Raw genomic sequence first — 17,493 nt, forward strand, 5'->3', positions numbered from 1 at the left:
GCTGCGTGTTGACTTCGGTTGACTCCAGTTGACCGTGTTCCATAGCGGGCGTGTTGACTCCGGTTGACTGTGGTGACGCGTTCAATGCTGAAGTGTTGGCGTCCTCGCCATCAAATAAAGTCATAAAAAAATGTTCAGGCCAATGAAGGCACTTTTGAAACAAAATATATCAAATTGACATCTGGAAGATAAATATTTGGGAAATATATGGAACCTAGGAGCATTCAAACAAAGATAAAGGGTCAAAAAACATGTAACATTTTTCCTCAATCCTTTTATATGCAATTCCAACCCAGGAGTTGACGGTTCTTAGTTCAGATCTAGCTATACAATCTTCAAAGCATATAATTTGAAAACGCATGAGTTAGCAACTGACAAATTCACCATTCTATACTCAAATTCTAGAAATATAATAACGTTTGAAAACAACAATTTGGGCAATAGCAGTTGATTGATCAAGATAAACTTAGTTCCGAGTCATGCCCAAAACACATGCAAACCAACTATATTTATAGATTCATCGGAAATTCCTTGTTCGGCGTCAAACAAATGACGGACCAATTCAGATGGGATTTTTCTTGTTTGTGTTCGTGTTCGTGTTCGTACGCACATTTGCGAACAAACGGAACTTTTTCCCATCCCTACTGTAGGCCTAACTCTCACTGAATCACCATTTAAGAAAGTTCACTTAAATTAATTCTAAAAAAATGTTTACTTAAGTTTATTATTGAATTCCACCACAATTGAACCTACAAGTTATAAACATTCAACCTAAAAGTTATATACATTCAACCTATAATTTATGTACACCTAACATAAATTTATAACGCATTCAACCTGTAAGTTATAGACATTCAACATATGTCTCCATCTGTCCTCATAATTAATGAAAAAAACATTCAAAGTGAGCCGTTCATATTTAAATTTGATATGGATAGTTTCCTAAAGTTAGGTCAAAATGGTAATTTCATTGTTTATATGTTTAAACGTGGCACAATTTAATTGGGCGATGCGGTCTGCAGTTGGAGTGGGACAGTTCTTCGCGTGTTCTTCCAGTTCATCTTGAACTCGCCGCGGATTCCGAATTTCCGCTCAATGGAGGGAGTTTGATTCTCCTTAGCCGATTCTCCGCAGCCCGAAGGCGCTTCCAGAGAGCGGGATGGCGGCGGAGAACGGATTATCCGAGGGCGAAATTGGGCGAGGAGGTAGGGATGAGAATGGTAGTTTGGGGATCGATTTGTTCTCGCTTTTGCTGGAGGAGAAAATTCCGAAGGAGGAGCGCAGGAGGAGGTTGAAGCGGTGTTTAGTTGCCGCTGCTAAGGGATTCTCCATCGGCGTGGGATTGAAGGGCGGGCTGGCACTCTTCGCCATCGTTTCCCGGCTCAGGAGTCGGAGACTCGCCGGCGTTCTTAGGTCAATGATGCTTATCCTTTTGGTGGAAATTTTGTTTCTGTTTTGTCGGGTTTTGTTTGATATTACGGAATTTTTAATCTTTGGTGCTGCTGTTTTTTGACTCTTTCAAATGTTCTTCAATGATTTCCCTTTGATTGGCGTGTCTAGCGTAGTGCTTAGGCCATGCTTTTGAATTTAGGAGGCCGGGGGGATTTCGAATGCAGAAAAAAAAACAACTTTGATTTTTCAGGATGTATATTTATTAATTTGTCGTTCTTCATACTACTGTTTTATGACTCTTCGACTGTTCTTCAATGGTTTCCTTTTGAGTACCGTGTCAAATCGTGGTATTTAATTTATGCTTTTGGATTGCGGAAGCCTGGGTAGATTTGGAATGCGAAAAAAACCATTTCGATTCGGAATAGTTATTTATACTGAACTGTTTTTTTTGAAAGATTTATTTATACTATGTTTTTTTTGAAAGATTTATTTATACTGAACTGTTTTTGTGAAAGATTTATTTATACTACACTGTTTTTTTGAAAGATTTATTTATACTGAACTGTTTTTGTGAAAGATTTATTATACTACACTGTTTTTTTGAAAGATTTATTTATACTGAACTGTTGATCTTCATACAACTATTTCTTGACTCGTTGAATTGTTCTTCAATTGTTTCGTTTTGATTGACTTGTCACTCGTCATAATTAATTTAAGCGTTTGAATTCAGGAGGCATTGGACGATTTGCAATGCTAAAAAGCCATTTCGATTTGGGATGTTTTAGTTGTACTGAACTGTGGGTCTTTATAGTACTATGTTTTGACTCATAGAAATGTTCTTCCATGGTGTATTTTTTGTTTGGTTTTTCATTCATATAGTTTCTCTTTTGCTTTTCAATTCAGGAAGCCTGGAAGCATTACAAATGCAGAGGCCATTTCTGCTGCTCTCAAGGATACCTTACGGTATGGACTTTTCTTGGGATCATTTGCTGGCACGTTCGTTTCTGTGGATGAAGGCATTTGCGCAATGGGAGGAAATAAACGGTATTTATTCATGACACTTACTCTTCTTCATGTCCATGACTGAATTGTTTTGCCGGCTAGTCAACCATTTTTGACAAATATTTCCGTCCATTATTATTTTTGGAACAAAATATTGTTACTTGCGTCAATAAATAAGAAATTTCTAGGTAAAATATATTTTTATCTTGATCTCTTTCTATTGAGTATTAGATATTAGATAAAATTTTCTGGATGGTAGTTAATGTCGGCTAATCAGTTTTTTCAGGTAATCTCGCGCGTTTACCTTTTTTTGTCTCATCAACCGGCCACTTCCATTGAATTTTCTATTCATATTTGTACTGTGGGCCCTGTTGGCTTCGTTTTCTGAAGCCTTTCCCTTTTTCAGTTTTTACCACTGTCGTTTGCTGGATCGTGGATTTGTACGAAAGATGTCTTGGCGTAAGATCAGTCTTCCAACGATGATGAGGATAGAACTTCATTATCAGGTCTACTAGGCTTTCATAACCCAGTGATTTTGATGGTAATCGGTTGATAATATGCGCAGCTGTTAAGACAGCTTCACCCCAGAATCTCTTGGGTACTTCATAGTGAAGGAGTAATGACCGGGCAGTGGTGGTTACATGACCTATTCTTCTTTCAGCTACCCCATTTTGCTGTGGAGTATAGACACAAGAAGATTCATGAATTACACCTTGTATCTTAAAATATGAAGAAAGATTCTCATTAAAGAAGTCCCTAGCATTGTCAGAGTGAAATCTCTTTATGGAAAGAAATCCTGGACAACTGTCGAGACATCTGATATGGACTTCAATAAATATGCTCACGTCAACCGAGTACAATCATCAACAAAAATAATAAACCATCTGGATCCTGTTAGGGCTGTAGCAGATGATGGACCCCATACATCACAGTGTATAACTGCAAATGGCCTTTCACTCCTATCACTTCTCCCTTTGAAGGAAGTGCTTGTGCTAAGAGAATTGGTACATTTCACAATAAATATCGGAAGCGTTCACATCTTTGAAATACATAGGGAATATATGTTTCAAAAGTTCAATTCTTTAAAAAAAAAAGTGTTTCAAAAGTTCAAAAGAAGGATGTTCCAGTCGAAAATGCATAAGATTAATTTGATACACTCGTCTGCTCCACTCCACATCGTGTGCAGCATAACACGTCACCCGACTAGCACCATCCACGTCGCTCACATATACGAGCCCGTTCTTCACCTTAAAAAGTGAAGTCCTCTGGTTCTTTGCCTTGTCATAAACAAGAATACTGATACGAACCTAGCCGGTTCGTACAGAGGAGAAGACGGTGGAGGAAGAGTGAAGGCGCCGGGGTGGACGTCGGCGTGCCGGAATGGACTACGGCAGAGGGGGATCGGCGGAGTGGACGTCGCCGGAGAGCTCGACGGAGTGGACGTCGTCGAGAGAGAGAGGAGAAGAGACTACCAGTGTAAACAATAACTCAGTACTTCATGTTCTGCCCTCCAACAAGGAGGGCTACATACTTAAAGGAAACGTAAATGGAAATGTTAAGACGAGAATGCCCCTAGTGGGCCTATTGGATCGTATCAAATACCATCAGGAGTCACAGAAAAAACAATATTCAGATCTTTAACAAATTTCTGTGGAGATAGAAGCTCCGCCCTGAGACCAGGTACATGTAGGATGTGTTCAATAAGACCCAGGCCTGCTATTTCCACATCTTCAATACCAGTGACCGGGAGACTCTCCCCCCCCGGCTGTGAAGACTCGTCTCTCTCCCTTGTAGGGGTTGTAATTGTAGAACTTGGAGCGATAAGGAGTCATATGGTCTTTTGCACCGGTATCGATAATCCAGTCAGACAAAATATGATTAGGATAAGTGGATTGCTCACCTGTTCTTGCCATGGACGTGGAACTTATCATGGACTTGAGTTTTTCAAACTCTTCTTTCAGACTGATATAATCTTCTGCAGTGGCTTTGAGAGGCTCAGTTCCTTCACATGAGTCGACTTCTTTGGAGTTAGTTGTATAGGCTTGTGCTGGCTTGTGTGGTCGCCCATGTAGGACCCAACATGAGTCTTTGGTGTGATTCCTCCTTTTGCAATAGGAGCAATATAATTTTGATCTATATTGGGTCTTAGCTCCTGGTGCTTTCTGGTCACTACTTTCTTCTCCTGGCTTTCTTTGAGTCTTTGTAGCTGTGCCTTCTGTCACGTTCTTTTGTGATTTAGCTTTAGCCATGAGTCCTGACCATACATCTTCTTTGTCGTTCCCATAAGTCCTGCATCTTTCTTCATCCAGTACCAGTTGAATTGCTTCTTCCAAGTCTGGAACCTGCTCTCGGTTGGGGATTTGGCTTCGGAGTCCTTCATACTCTTTGTTTAATCCCATAAGGAACCTAAACATACGGTCCTGGAGTGTTGATTGCCATTCCTCTGGATTCTTGATAGGTCGTAGATGATCGATTTCTTGCCATAGTGTCTGGAGTTCCTCTGCAAAACCTGTGACTGACATATCTCCTTCTACAAGTGTAGTGGCTCTGGTCACCAATTCAAAGATCCTCCAAGCATGGCTTTTTCTCACACTGGTTCTATGTAGCTGATCCCCAATTCTCTTAGCTGTCTTCAGGTACAGATACTTTTGGAATCGGTCACCTGCCATGCTACCCAGCAACCAGGCGTGGACACTGGCATCCTCCTTCCACATTCTATATTTCAGACTTTCTGGGTCGACCTCATCAATGAGATGATGAACTAACCCTTTACTCTCTAGGATAAGTTCAACATACTGGCTCCAATCCATCAGGTTGAAGCCATTAAACTTCACCACTTCTGGAACAATAGGAAACATTACCTGAGTAATTGTCTCCCGTTTTTCCCCATCCACTTTGAGGCCTGCTGCAGCTGTGATCTCCGCCATAGCCTTAGGTTTTTCGGTCAACAGTCTTCTTCTGGCTTGAACCTTTGGCAACTTTGGCTTGTGCCAAGTTGTAGGTTCGGTAGACAGGTAGGCTTCCCACGTATTCACTTCGTATCTTCTCTTAACAACTAACCCTACCTCGTCAAGGTAGATCCCAGACCGTGGTTGTCGTCCACGTATCACGGGAATGTGCTGACTTCAAGTTCTCCAGCTAGGTAGAGGTAAGATCAGGCAGTGGAGTAGTCCAGGTGCTCTGGTACCATGTCGTTTGCTGATCTCCCTTGTTACACGCTGGTGGCAAGTCAGGAGGTTAGGGTTATGGTGGACAGAGAGATTGAAGAGAAACTGTCTTAGGTCTTCCCATACTTATGGGATTACAAGTGGGCCCACATGTTATTGAGCCTATTAGATTACAATCCATTAGAAGGGCAACTAAGGAAGAAATAAACAGGATAAAGAAATAAAAGAACTAAGAAGCACTTCCGACTAACAACAACTTTTCATTACCGAAGCTGAATTCTAGCTAAAAAGATAATTCAGTTTCAAATATTAAACCAAGGTAAAGGTGAAATTGCAAGTCCCTTGCAAAAAGAGTTCTCAATTTTCTTTCATAAAAAAAGAGTGTTCAGTTTTTTCCCTTAACTTCACGTTGTTGAATTTTAAGTTCACTGTTCAGAATGTGAAGTTGAAAATTAACGATTGATCACTTCGGAATCAAATTGATGTAGATGTTGTCTTTATTGCTTACGGTTGATGAGCCAGTTGCTTACGATTTACTATTTCCTGTGGCGATGATAATATTCCTCGACTTGTTAGAGTATGGAGGAGAACCTGGAAAATCTAATGATACCTCGTGATAGAAACCTCGCTACCATGAAAGGAGTTTTCTGAGAGGAAAATGAAATACCGGTGATGATAGATGAGAGATTGAACAAGAGTAGAGGGATTGATCTGGATGGAGCAATCTAAAGATCCTATGTATCTCAGGGTTTGGGGATCGGTTAGGATGAAAGGTGGGGGAGAGATAGAGGAATGAAAGACAATTTCGATTAACTGCCTTTTCTCTGATTTTTGGGGGAGGCTGTTACGATCCCCAATTGGAGACCGTAATGTTCACAATGTAGTTCATTCAAAATCGAAATGCAATTGATCCAAATTCGTTATCATAGTCCAAGGAGAGTAGAGAAGGTGGAAGAGGAGGGTTCCTGGGGTAAGAGAGAACCGGAATGGTAAGGGAAGCAAGCGATGGATCGCCGGTGAAGGAGAGCGTTCCACGAGCAAACTGGGGACGTCCACCTGCGAGAACGAGAGATCACGGATAGGGATAGGGATAGGGAGAGGAGGAGAGGCTAGGGAGAGAGTAAGGGAAGGATTGCTCACAGGTAATTTCTTGCCTCCTCCTGCTCGCATAAGTGGAGCTTTATATGGGGTCGACCGTAGGCTGGGCCGACGTTACCGGGCTGGGCCGTTGACGTTCCTTCCTCCGAACATAGACGCGCTGGTGGATCATATCAGTGCTCCCCCCTAATTTGACCAGCTTGTCCTCAAGCTGGAAGTCTGGGAATTGGTCGCGGAGTGTGGCAGCCCGTTCCCAAGTCGCGTCGGATGGTGGGAGGCCCTTCCAGTGGGTGAGAACCTGACAGCCATCTGCGGAAGGACGGAAGGCAGATATCTTCTCGGTTGTTACCTGCCAAACTCGGTCAGCCGTGAGATGTTTGGGGAGCGGCTGGGGAGCGACGTTGACAGGCGCAGCTCACTTGAGTTGTGACACGTGAAAAACTGGATGGATGCGGGCGTCCGGCGGCAGTGCGAGCTTGTAGGCGACGACACCCATGCGCTGGATTATGGGATACGGGCCAAAGTAGCGAGGGGCAAGCTTCTCGAAGGGCCGAAGTGCCAAGGACTGCATGTGGTAAGGTCGGATTTACAGGTAGACCTGATCGCCCACGGCGAATTCCATCGGCCGCCGGTGCTTGTCTGCTTGGGTCTTCATGTGTGCCTTGGCTCGGTCTTGGTACTGCCGCAGAAGGTCAAGGTGGGCATCACGTTCGCGGAGGAGCTTGTCCACCTCGTCGACGGGAGAAGAAGCAAAGCCATAGCGAAGTAGAGTGGGGGGTGGGCGGCCGTACACTGCTTCAAATGGGGAGGTCTTGATGGCGGAGTGGATCAAAGTGTTGTAACTCAGTTCCGCCCAGTGCAGCCAAAGACTCCAGCGCTTAGGTTGGTCACCTGCAAAACAATGGAGGTAAGCTTCGAGACTCCAGTTGAGCACCTCGGTTTGGCCGTCCGACTCCGGGTGGTAGGCGGAGCTTTGACGGAGTTGGGTGCCTTGAAGAGAGTGCAGCTCTTGCCAGAAGGTGCTCATGAATATGCAGCCCGATCAGAGATAATGGTGCTGGGGGTGCCATGCAGCCGTATCACCTCGTGGGTGAAACGTTCAACAATGTCCTTAGCCGAATAAGGGTGGTGAAGGCCGATGAAGTGGGCATACTTGCTGAGGCGATCCACCACCACCAATATGGAGTCAAGGCTGTTCGACTTGGGAAGGCCGTCGATGAAGTCCATGGAGATATCTTCCCAAATGCGTGTCTGCGTTGGGAGAGGATGAAGGAGACCCGCCGGGGCAAGTGTGGACGCCTTGTTCTGTTGGCAGACATGGCAGGTATTGATAAAGGTCTTGATGTTGTGTTTCATGCCTGTCCAATAAAACTGGGAGGATATGCGCTTGTAGGTTTTGAGGAAGCCCCCGTGGCCGCCCACCGGCGAAGTATGAAACTCATTGAGCACCGTGTCGATGAAGTGGGAGAGCTTGGGTAGCACCACCCTGCCATCATAGAGGAGTGTCTCATTAGAGAGAGTAAAATGCGGAGAAGGAGCCTGGCCTGCTTTGATGGCTTCCACAATAGGGCCGAGCATCGGATCTTCGGACACGGCTTGGCGGATGGCACTTAAGTCATCCCAATGGGACCATGAAATGGCTTGGAGGGCGAACTCCGTGGAGGGGGGAAGCTGGGATAAGGCGTTCGCGGCCATGTTCACACGCCCTGTCTTGTACTGTATGGTGAAACGCTACCCCAATAGTTTGGAGAGCTACCGATTGTAGTCGCCTTGGACTTCCCGCTGCTCCAGTAGGTGTTTCAAGGTTTGTTGATTGGTGTGTATGATAAAGGGTTGGAAGAGCAAGTAATGACGCCATTTGCAGACTGCCAAGACGATGGCCATGAGCTCGCGTTCGTAGGCTGAACAACCTCGAGATGTCGGCGGAAGGGTTTGGCTGAAATAGGCCACAGGTCGGTCTTGTTGCACGAGCACTGCACCTATGCCCGCGCCGGATGCATCTGTCTCCAACACAAACTCGTGAGTAAAGTCGGGGAGAACGAGTACCGGAGCGGTGGGGAGAGTGTGCTTCAAGTTCTCGAAGGCTCCTTGTGCCTCGGGCGACCAAGCAAACATGCCCTTGTTGAGGAGCCATGTGAGAGGCCACGCAATGGTAGCGTAGCCCGCGAAGGTTGGAAGATCCCCCTATCGGGCCCCTTTGCTGGGTCTCCCACCTGAAGCGGCCCTGCCTGATAGTATGCCAGGCCGGCCGGGGGTGGGAAACACACGCCCGACCCGTTTCCCCTCAGAGCAGGCCCGTTAGCATCACGCTGGGGGGCCTTCCCGCGGCGGGCTGGGCTGGCCCGACCTTCCACCACGGCCTGACTCGCCCTAGGGCACCCGTCGTGGTCGAGGTGCTCCCAGGGCAAACCCAGGGTGGCGGCCGTCAGGTCGGCGCCAGTCGTCGGATCGGCGGCCATCGCGGTGGGCAGGTCGGCGGTCATCGGGGACGGCGGTTCGGCGGCCATCGCGGCTAGGGCAGCGGCCGTCAAGACTGGGGCGATGGCCGTTGGGGCCGCGGCGGCGGCTGTCGGGGTCGTCGCTGTCGGCGCGACAGCCGTCGAGGCTAGGGCAGCGGCTGTCGAGGCCGCGGCCGTCAGGGCCGCGGCAATGGCCGTTGGGGTTGTGGCGGCAGTCGTCGGAGCTGCAGGCATCGGGGCTGCAGAGGCGGTTGTCGGGGCTAGGGCAACGGCGTTCGCGGCGGCCGCCGTTGGGGTTAGGGCAACAGCCTTCGCGGTGGCGGCCATCGGGTCTAGGGCAACGGCCCTCGCGGTGGCAGCTGTCCGGGCTAGGTCAACAGCCTTCGCGGCGGGGGCCATCAGGGCTAGGGCAGCAACCTTTGCGGCAGCGACCGTCGAAGCTAGGTCAGCGACCCTCGCAGCGACTGTCAGGGCTGGGGCAACGGCCATCGTGGCCGCAGCGGCGGCCGTCGGGGTCGCAGCAGTAGTGGTAGCAACCACAGTCCTCGGGCCTGCTGAGGCGGCTGTTGGGGCGGCACCAGTCGAGGTCACGGCGGCGGCCTTCGGGGGTGCAGTCGTCAGAACTCTGAACCTTGACGAGAGCGCAGCCATTTGCTGTTGTTGCACTGTCAGGAGTTGTTGCATCTGGGCGGCGAGCGGAGCGAAGTGGCGTTCGATAGCAGCGGTGATGGCCTTCGCCTGAGCGTCGCTCCCAGTCGTTGAGGAAGAAGGCTTCAATTTGGCTTCCATGGACGTGGTGGTGGAAGGCGGAGCGGGTTGGCTCTGATACCAATGATACGATCCTTGGTCTAGGTCGTATCGGGAGGAGGTTGGAAGACGAGGTAGGATAGAAGTTCCCGGGGTAGAGAGGTGAAACGGGAATGGTTGGGGGAAAGCTGAGCTGAGGGGGTAGGGATCGGCCGGGGACGAGCCGCCTGAAGACGCGGTGAAGTGGAGACGATCACGAGGGACGGGGATCGTGAAGGGAGAGGGGTACAGACCTAGACGAGGAGAGGGGAGACAAGAACGCCTTTCTTCAATCAACTTCTTCTAGGCTGCCCTCCTAAAGGGAGGGCATCCCTATTTAAAGGGAAATACATAACATGGAATGACTTAAATGCCCCTTATGGGCTAAATGACAAAACTACCCCTAGATAGGTTTAGGATCCTCTCAAGGATCCTCTCAAGGATCCTATCAGAGGCTACATTATTTACACGAAAAAACAAGGAATAGGGAAAAGTTAAATATACCTGTGGAGGGGTATAGTATTGTGTCACCACACTAGGGGATCAAGTAGCTTATATGCCGAAAATGTATCGGGCAAAAGCCATTTGGACTGCTGCAAGCTTTGGTGCATTGCCTATGTACATGTCCAGTCAGGGAAGCTTGATCCCTAGTTGCTCAATGTATGATTGTGGGGTATTTCAGTGGCCAGAAGGATTATCAGTGGTACCATCCTTCCACCAGGAAGTTTATACTTCTGCAGATGCAATATTTGCGGAGCACAATATGTTTTTTAAGGGTCAGGCTCGATGCCTAGTTTCAGGACCATCAATTCTTAATGTTGGGAAGAGAAACCCATTACCAGAGTCAGAGCTTCTTCAGAATTCTGAAGAAGAATTATCTACATCTTCATTGGTGAATCTGCCGCCAAATTTATCAGAAAGGTGGTCAGTCCCAGAGGCCTGCTGACACAGATGAGGGCTGATATTGGTCTATGAAAGAATTCTCATATTGGCTTATGTTGAACCAAGAATGAGGTTTGAGAAAGAGAAAACCAACTTGATTGAAAAGATAAGAGCGGATTACAAGTGTTTATATAGGGAAGCCCAAATGGGCTAGTTAAGAATGTCCCATATGGGACTATTAGTTACAAAAAGAAAGAGCTTAAGTGTCAACACTCCCCCTCAAGCTGGGGCGTGGATGTTTTCCACACCCAGCTTGCCACAAAGCTCCTCAAACCTAGGGGCATGGAGCCCTTTGGTGAAGATGTCTGCGATCTGATCTGCTGAAGGCACATATGGCAGGCAGAATTTTCCCGACTCCAGTTTCTCTTTAATGAAGTGTCGATCAATCTCTATGTGCTTCGTGCGGTCATGCTGGACTGGATCATGGGCAATGCTTATGGCCGACTTGTTGTCGCAGTACAGCTGGACGGGAGAGGAAACCGGACAACGTAGCTCACGTAGGATCTTTGTGATCCAAAGTGCCTCACAGAGACCATGTGCAAGCGCACGAAACTCCGCTTCGGCACTGGATCGAGACACCATCTTCTGCTTCTTACTCCTCCACGTAATAAGATTGCCGCCCAAGAAGGTGCAATATCCTGAGGTAGACCGACGATCAACAATGGACCCTGCGTAATCCGCATCGGTATATACCTCTAGGCGAACACCACTGTGGCGGCGGAACAAAAGTCCACGACCAACTGTGCCCTTTAAGAACCGAAGAAGTCGATGAGCAGCGTGAAGATGACTCATGCGAGGAGTCTGCATGAACTGACTGAGAACCCCCACGGAATATGCAATATCAGGTCGCGTGTGGGTGAGGTAGATTAGCTTGCCCACAAGTCGTCGGTACTGTCCAGGCTCTACAGGATCTTCATTCTCATCGGCGCCAAGGCGGTGATTAGCGTCAATAGGTGTAGTAATGGGCCTGGAATCCTCCTTTCCAAGCTCATGAAGAAGATCCACCGTGTACTTCCGCTGACAAATGAAAATCCCGACAGAAGAGTATGCAACTTCAATGCCAAGGAAATACCTCAACGGGCCAAGGTGGCGAATAGCAAATTCCGACGATAGATAGGCCGCCAGTTGTGTAATAGCCTCCGTAGCATCACCCGTAATAATGATGTCATCCACGTAGACCAGAAGGATAGCGACTCCCCCTGACGTGGAATGATGGTAGAAGAGGGTGAGGTCCCCATTGCACTGGCGATATCCAAGACGCTTCATGGCTGTAGTGAAACGACCAAACCAAGCGTGAGGAGATTGTTTCAAGCCATATAGTGCCTTCTTCAAGCGGCAAACAACCGAGGAAGGAGTAGAGGGGACCAAGGAGGCATACCTAGGAGGAAGAGCCATATAAATTTCCTCAGTCAAGTTGCCATGAAGAAATGCATTCTTGACGTCATATTGCTGCAATACCCAGCCACGGTCTGCAGCAAGAGTCAGGAGAATGCGGACAGTGTTCAGCTTGGCCACTGGAGCAAATGTCTCCTGATAATCGACGCCATATTTCTGCGTAAAGCCTTTTGCAACAACGCGTGCCTTATGCCTCTCAATCGTGCCATCGGAGTTTTGCTTTTCAGCATAGACCCAACGGCTATCAACCAAGTGCTTGCCCGGTGGGAGAGGAACAAGCTCCCACGTATCATTTAGGGCAAGAGCTTGAAGCTCCTCCTCCATAGCCCGACGCCAATGAGGCAAGGATAAGGCAACGTCCACCGTCTTCGGAAGGGAGATGGAGTCAATGGAGGTAAGCAGGGCATGGTATGGTTTGGAGAGACGATGGGAGGAAACGCAATTAGTTAAAGGATATAAAGGAGGAGCGCGGAAAGGAGGCACAAGGGCCAAGGAAGATTCTGGTGGAGTGTCTTGGGAGGTAGAGGATGAGGCATCCAGAGGAGAAGAGGATGGGGTGCAGCGAGAGATATAGGTGAGGCCATAGTGTTTTTCCGGAGGGCAGTGTGGTAGATTCGTAGGAACACCCGGAGGAGGGACAAGAGGAGGAAGTGGATGAGGAGCAGAAGGTGGTTGGGGAGAAGAGGGTTGTGGAGAAAGATCCACGGGTGTTGCATGAGAATCCGGAGGAGATTCGGATGGCTCTCCAATGGGAATCGACACGGTGCCAGGGAAGGGCGGAGACAATGGTGCGGCTGGAGGTGAAGGGGCTGGGGAGGATGACGGGACTGTCGTAGAAGTGACTGAGGAGGAAAGAGGAGGGAGGATAAGGAACTCGAGCGGGTCCGGCTGAGGAGGCAAAGAAGGTGGTACCGTGGAGGAGGGATAGTAAGGAGTAAACTCATCAAAGGTAGCATCTTTGGTGACAAAGAAGCGACGGGAAGGCGGATGGTAGCACCGATAACCCTTTTGGGTAACGGAATATCCAATGAAAATGCACTGAATGGCGCGAGGGTCAAGCTTGTCCCGACCGAGCTGATTGTTGGGGACAAAGCAGACGCACCCAAAGACACGTGGAGTGAGGTTTGTTTTGAGGGAAGTGGTGGGAAAGAAGCGCTGGAGACAGTCAATAGGAGGGGAATGGTTGAGGACACGAGAGGGAAGGCGGTTGAGAAGATGGATGGCGGTGAGAACGGCTTCACCCCAGAAATACTTGGGAACATGCATATGGAACAGGAGGCTCCGGGTCGTATCAAAGATGTAGCGAAATTTCCGTTCTGCAACACCATTCTGCTGAGGCGTGTAGGGACAAGATGTTTCGTGAACAATGCCGTTTTGTTGGAAGAAATGGGTGAGGGTAGAATTGACATAGTCTTTGGCGTTGTTGGAGCGGAAGCGACGGATGGGGGTGGAGAATTGGGTTTGGATAAGGGAGTAAAACTGGGGAATGATGGTGGAAAGTTAGGATTTGTGTTTTAAAAGGTAAGCCCACATGAAACGGGTAGCGTCGTCAACAAAAATAACAAGCCATCGAGCGCCAGAAGTGCTGTGAAGGGGGGCCGGACCCCAAACATCGGTATGAACAAGAGAAAAAGGCGTGGATGCACAAGATGAAGATAAAGGATATGTAGTGCGATGATGTTTAGCAATTCGACATGCGTCACAAACAAAACGGTCAACAGCATGACCCTGGAAAAGTTTAGGGATAGACGATAAAGGGTGTCAAAAGAGGGATGTCCGAGGCGTCGATGAAGAAGCCACAATTGGTCATGAGATGCCGAGAGGGAAACAGCAGCAGCAGCAACAGCAAGAGAAGAGGAAGAAGGTCGAACAAGATAGAGCCCCTCATGCTCCTCAGCAAGTGAAATCGGCTCCCTCGACACCTTGTCATGATAAAAACAGGAATTTGGAGAAAAGGTGAGATCATGGTTTAAATCACGAACAAGTCGGGATAGAGATAGGAGATGATGAGCAAGACGAGGAACATGAAGAACGCGCGAAAGTTTCATAGAAGGGGAAAGAGTAACATGACCAACACCCGCGACGGTGAGAAGATCTCCAGAGGCGGTTTTGACTTTGGAATGACTAGAAACGGGTTCATAGGTTGAAAAAGCTCGAGGATTAGGAGTCATATGAGCGGTGGCACCAGAATCAAGAAGCCAAGTGGAAGATGACGAAGGAAAATTTGCGGAAGTCAAGGTTGGAGAGGCAAGAGCGATGGACGTACCTGCGTGGGCTAAAGAACACGAGCCCACGACGGGAAGATCAAGAAGACGTCGAAGACGCTCCATTTCCTCAGGAGTGAGGCTAGGAGATGAGGAGGCATTGGCCGGAAGCAGAGTATACTGCATAGGCACTTGTCCTGGACTCGGCATGCTCGGTGAGCTGGCAGGAGGGGCGGCGGCAGCAAGGTGACTCTGTTGAGTCCGCTTCCGTTGGAGCTTGAAGCAGGTTTCCTTTGAGTGACCCCTCTTCTTGCAATAATTGCAGAAGAGTGTGGGATCGCCCTTGGGAGACTCCGCCGAGCGAGATGAAGTCCCTCGAGCGGATGAATTCGGCGATGAAGCATGAGTAGCCGCGGCCGGTGTTGCCGCAAACGCCGAGGTGAGGGAAGGTGCCTGCTGAAACCGAGACTCCTCAATCCGTACACTCCGGAGTGCATCTTGGTAGGTGAGCATCTTCTCCCGATGAATAAGCTGGCCACGTAGTGATTCATATTCCGGGTTGAGACCCATCAGGAATTGAAACACACGAAGCTGTAGCACATACCCCCGCTCCACCGAATTCACCTCCAGTGGCATGTAATGGTCGATCTCATTCCACAAAGAGGTGAGTTCGTTACTGTACTCCAATACCGTCCGATCCCCTTGACGAAGATTAGCGGCCCGATGCACCAATTCGTACAAAATGGCAATGTTTTTCCTCTTGGAGTGGCTGTTGAGGGTGGCTTCCCAGACGGCTTGAGCACTCGCCAAAGACAGAAACTCCCCCTTAATATTAGGGGCGATGCTGTCAAGTAGCCAGCGCTGAACGACTCCTTCAATGTCGAGCCAATCATAGTATGCTGAGTCTGTCACCGTCTTCCGTTAAATGACGCATAAGTCGTCCTTCTAGAGTGATCTGCACGTACTGTCGCCATTGAAGGAGGTTGAAGCCAGTGAAAATTCCATCGGGCGGCATCTTGGGCAAAGTAAATGGTGCTGGACCGGTGAGACGAGTCGATGCAGCCGCTGTCGGAGGCACAGGAGAATGCACCGGAGTCATCCCAGATGTCTGAGAGGCAGAGGCCTGTTCTTCAGACATCGGACAGCACGGATCTAGGCGCAGGAGAACCCGGATGGAGCAGGTCACCTGCGGAAGAGAGAGAGAGAGAGAGAGAGAGAGAGAGAGAGAGAGAGAGAGAGAGAGAGAGAGAGAGAGAGAGAGAGAGAGAGAGAGAGAGGGAGAGAGCGGGGGAAAGAGAGAGAGAGAGAGAGAGAGAGAGAGAGAGAGAGAGAGAGAGAGAGAGAGAGAGAGCCGGTCGGTCGGTCGATCGCAGTCGGTCGAAGGCGGTCGGTCGATCGCGGTCGGTCAGTCGATTGAGCAGAGGACGCACGACGATGGCAGGAGCCGGTGAGTCGGAGCGATGATGAGTCCGAAATTTCGGGTTTCGGCTCTGATACCATGTTGAACCAAGAAAGAGGTTTGAGAAAGAGAAAACCAACTTGATTGAAAAGATAAGAGGGGATTACAAGTGTTTATATAGGGAAGCCCAAATGGGCTAGTTAAGAATGTCCCATATGGGACTATTAGTTACAAAAAAAAGAGCTTAAGTGTCAACAGCTTATATTGGCCACATGACTTATGACTCGGCATCTGAGCTACTTGATCCCCTAGGTGGTGAAACAATAGTATACTTTTTCTCCCTGTCATATCTCCTCCAGAAATTCAGATACTCCTCTGGCAGGATAGTAGCAGACTCCTCCCTCATTGAAATAAATTTTCAGGGGATTTTTTTCTTCAAAAGAAAAATTCAGGGGACTCATAAGTCATGTGGCCCAATCTGATATGGTCCAGTCCTGGACCTATCATACAAGCCAACGAAGGAGCGGCCAGTGGGGAGTTCGAGAAATTATCTCGCTTTCGAAGGGCGGCATCAATCTGACTCTGTCCAACTTCGAGTGGCAGTTCCTTTCTTCCTTTTCTTCTCCATCTACTCTCATCTTCTTGTGACAAATAGCCTTTCTCTCCTGGATTCTTGGAGGAGTTAATATTTGTTCTGTTACTTGCATGGCGTTATACAGCTGAGTTTCACAAACATTATCGATACGCACCGGAGGAGCTATGAATTGTAATCTCCTCCTCCCAACCTACGGGAGAGTGTAATGAGAGTGAGTTACTCTAAGCCAAAAATTGTTTTCTAGGGTGATGGAGGTCTACTTGCTCTCCTATCTCCTCCGTACTCTCAAATTTTGACAGAGAAAGATAGAAGCGCCCTGGCTAGAGGGCCAGATCAGTGCCTGAACCCCCCTCTAGGAGGATCTCCCAGCCAATCAATGACAATATTTGTCTGCCCTTCTTTGGGAAGGGTTTAAGGTATTTAAAGGGAAAATGCTGGAAATATGTTAAAGACTTGCCAAGGACTTACCAAAGCAAAAGGAGGAGGGATGCCAAGTCATGCGCTAGTCTGGACCTTGGACGGCCAACAGCATGATGGTGGGAGACGCAAAGGAAGAATAAAAGGGAATCTCAATAGAAGGGGGAGACATCTTTTTTCAGAGTTTGTTACAATATAGATTCTCTCTCATCGTCTCAGCAAGGGGAGTCGCCGATTCGGGTTCTCCTGCGCATCGCTATCATCTCATCTCAGTTCGTTTTCTATCGTACTCAGAGATCTTTCTCTCTCTCCCTCTCTCTCTTTTGCCATACCCACATTCTCGTTCGAGATTGATACGAACCTGGATCTAGGCTCGGTAGAAGTTCCGGGGATAGAGAGGGTGGAGGATGAGGCGAGGTAGAAGTTCCCGGGATAGAGAGGTGAAATGGGAAGAATCAGAGTGGAGGCCGAGCAAAGGGGATAGGGATCGGCCGAGGAGGAGCCGCCTGAAAATGCGGTGAAGTAGAGATGATCACGAGGGCAGGGGATTGTTGAGGGAGAGAGGGAGACCAGACCTAGACGTGGAGAGGGGAGACAAGAACACTTCTTTCTTCTTCTTCTTCGCTGCCCTCCTAAA

The 17,493-nt window shown here is 48.5% G+C and overlaps 2 protein-coding genes across 3 annotated transcripts in view; one reads left to right on the top strand and one right to left on the bottom strand.

Moving 5' to 3' along the window:
- The first annotated feature begins 1,013 nt into the window (after positions 1 to 1,013).
- The window catches only part of LOC144704639 (uncharacterized), a 30,813-nt gene continuing 14,333 nt past the window's right edge, over positions 1,014 to 17,493 (top strand). For both annotated transcript variants that reach the window (XR_013581878.1, XM_078577124.1), the window contains exons 1-2: positions 1,014 to 1,413; positions 2,296 to 2,436. Coding sequence is in view for 1 of the 2 variants with exons in the window: in XM_078577124.1 (XP_078433250.1) it covers positions 1,160 to 1,413; positions 2,296 to 2,436 (395 nt within the window). In the remaining variant the exon portion in view is untranslated. The remainder of the gene's footprint in view (positions 1,414 to 2,295; positions 2,437 to 17,493) is intronic.
- Positions 8,729 to 9,978, bottom strand: LOC144704403 (uncharacterized). Its single transcript, XM_078576821.1, has one exon. It carries the CDS (start codon positions 9,905 to 9,907, stop codon positions 8,729 to 8,731), a length of 1,179 nt encoding a protein of 392 aa, XP_078432947.1. The 5' UTR covers positions 9,908 to 9,978.

The sequence above is a fragment of the Wolffia australiana genome, chromosome 6 (genome assembly GCF_029677425.1).
Source record: "Wolffia australiana isolate 7733 chromosome 6, ASM2967742v1".
Taxonomy (NCBI): Eukaryota; Viridiplantae; Streptophyta; class Magnoliopsida; order Alismatales; family Araceae; genus Wolffia; species Wolffia australiana.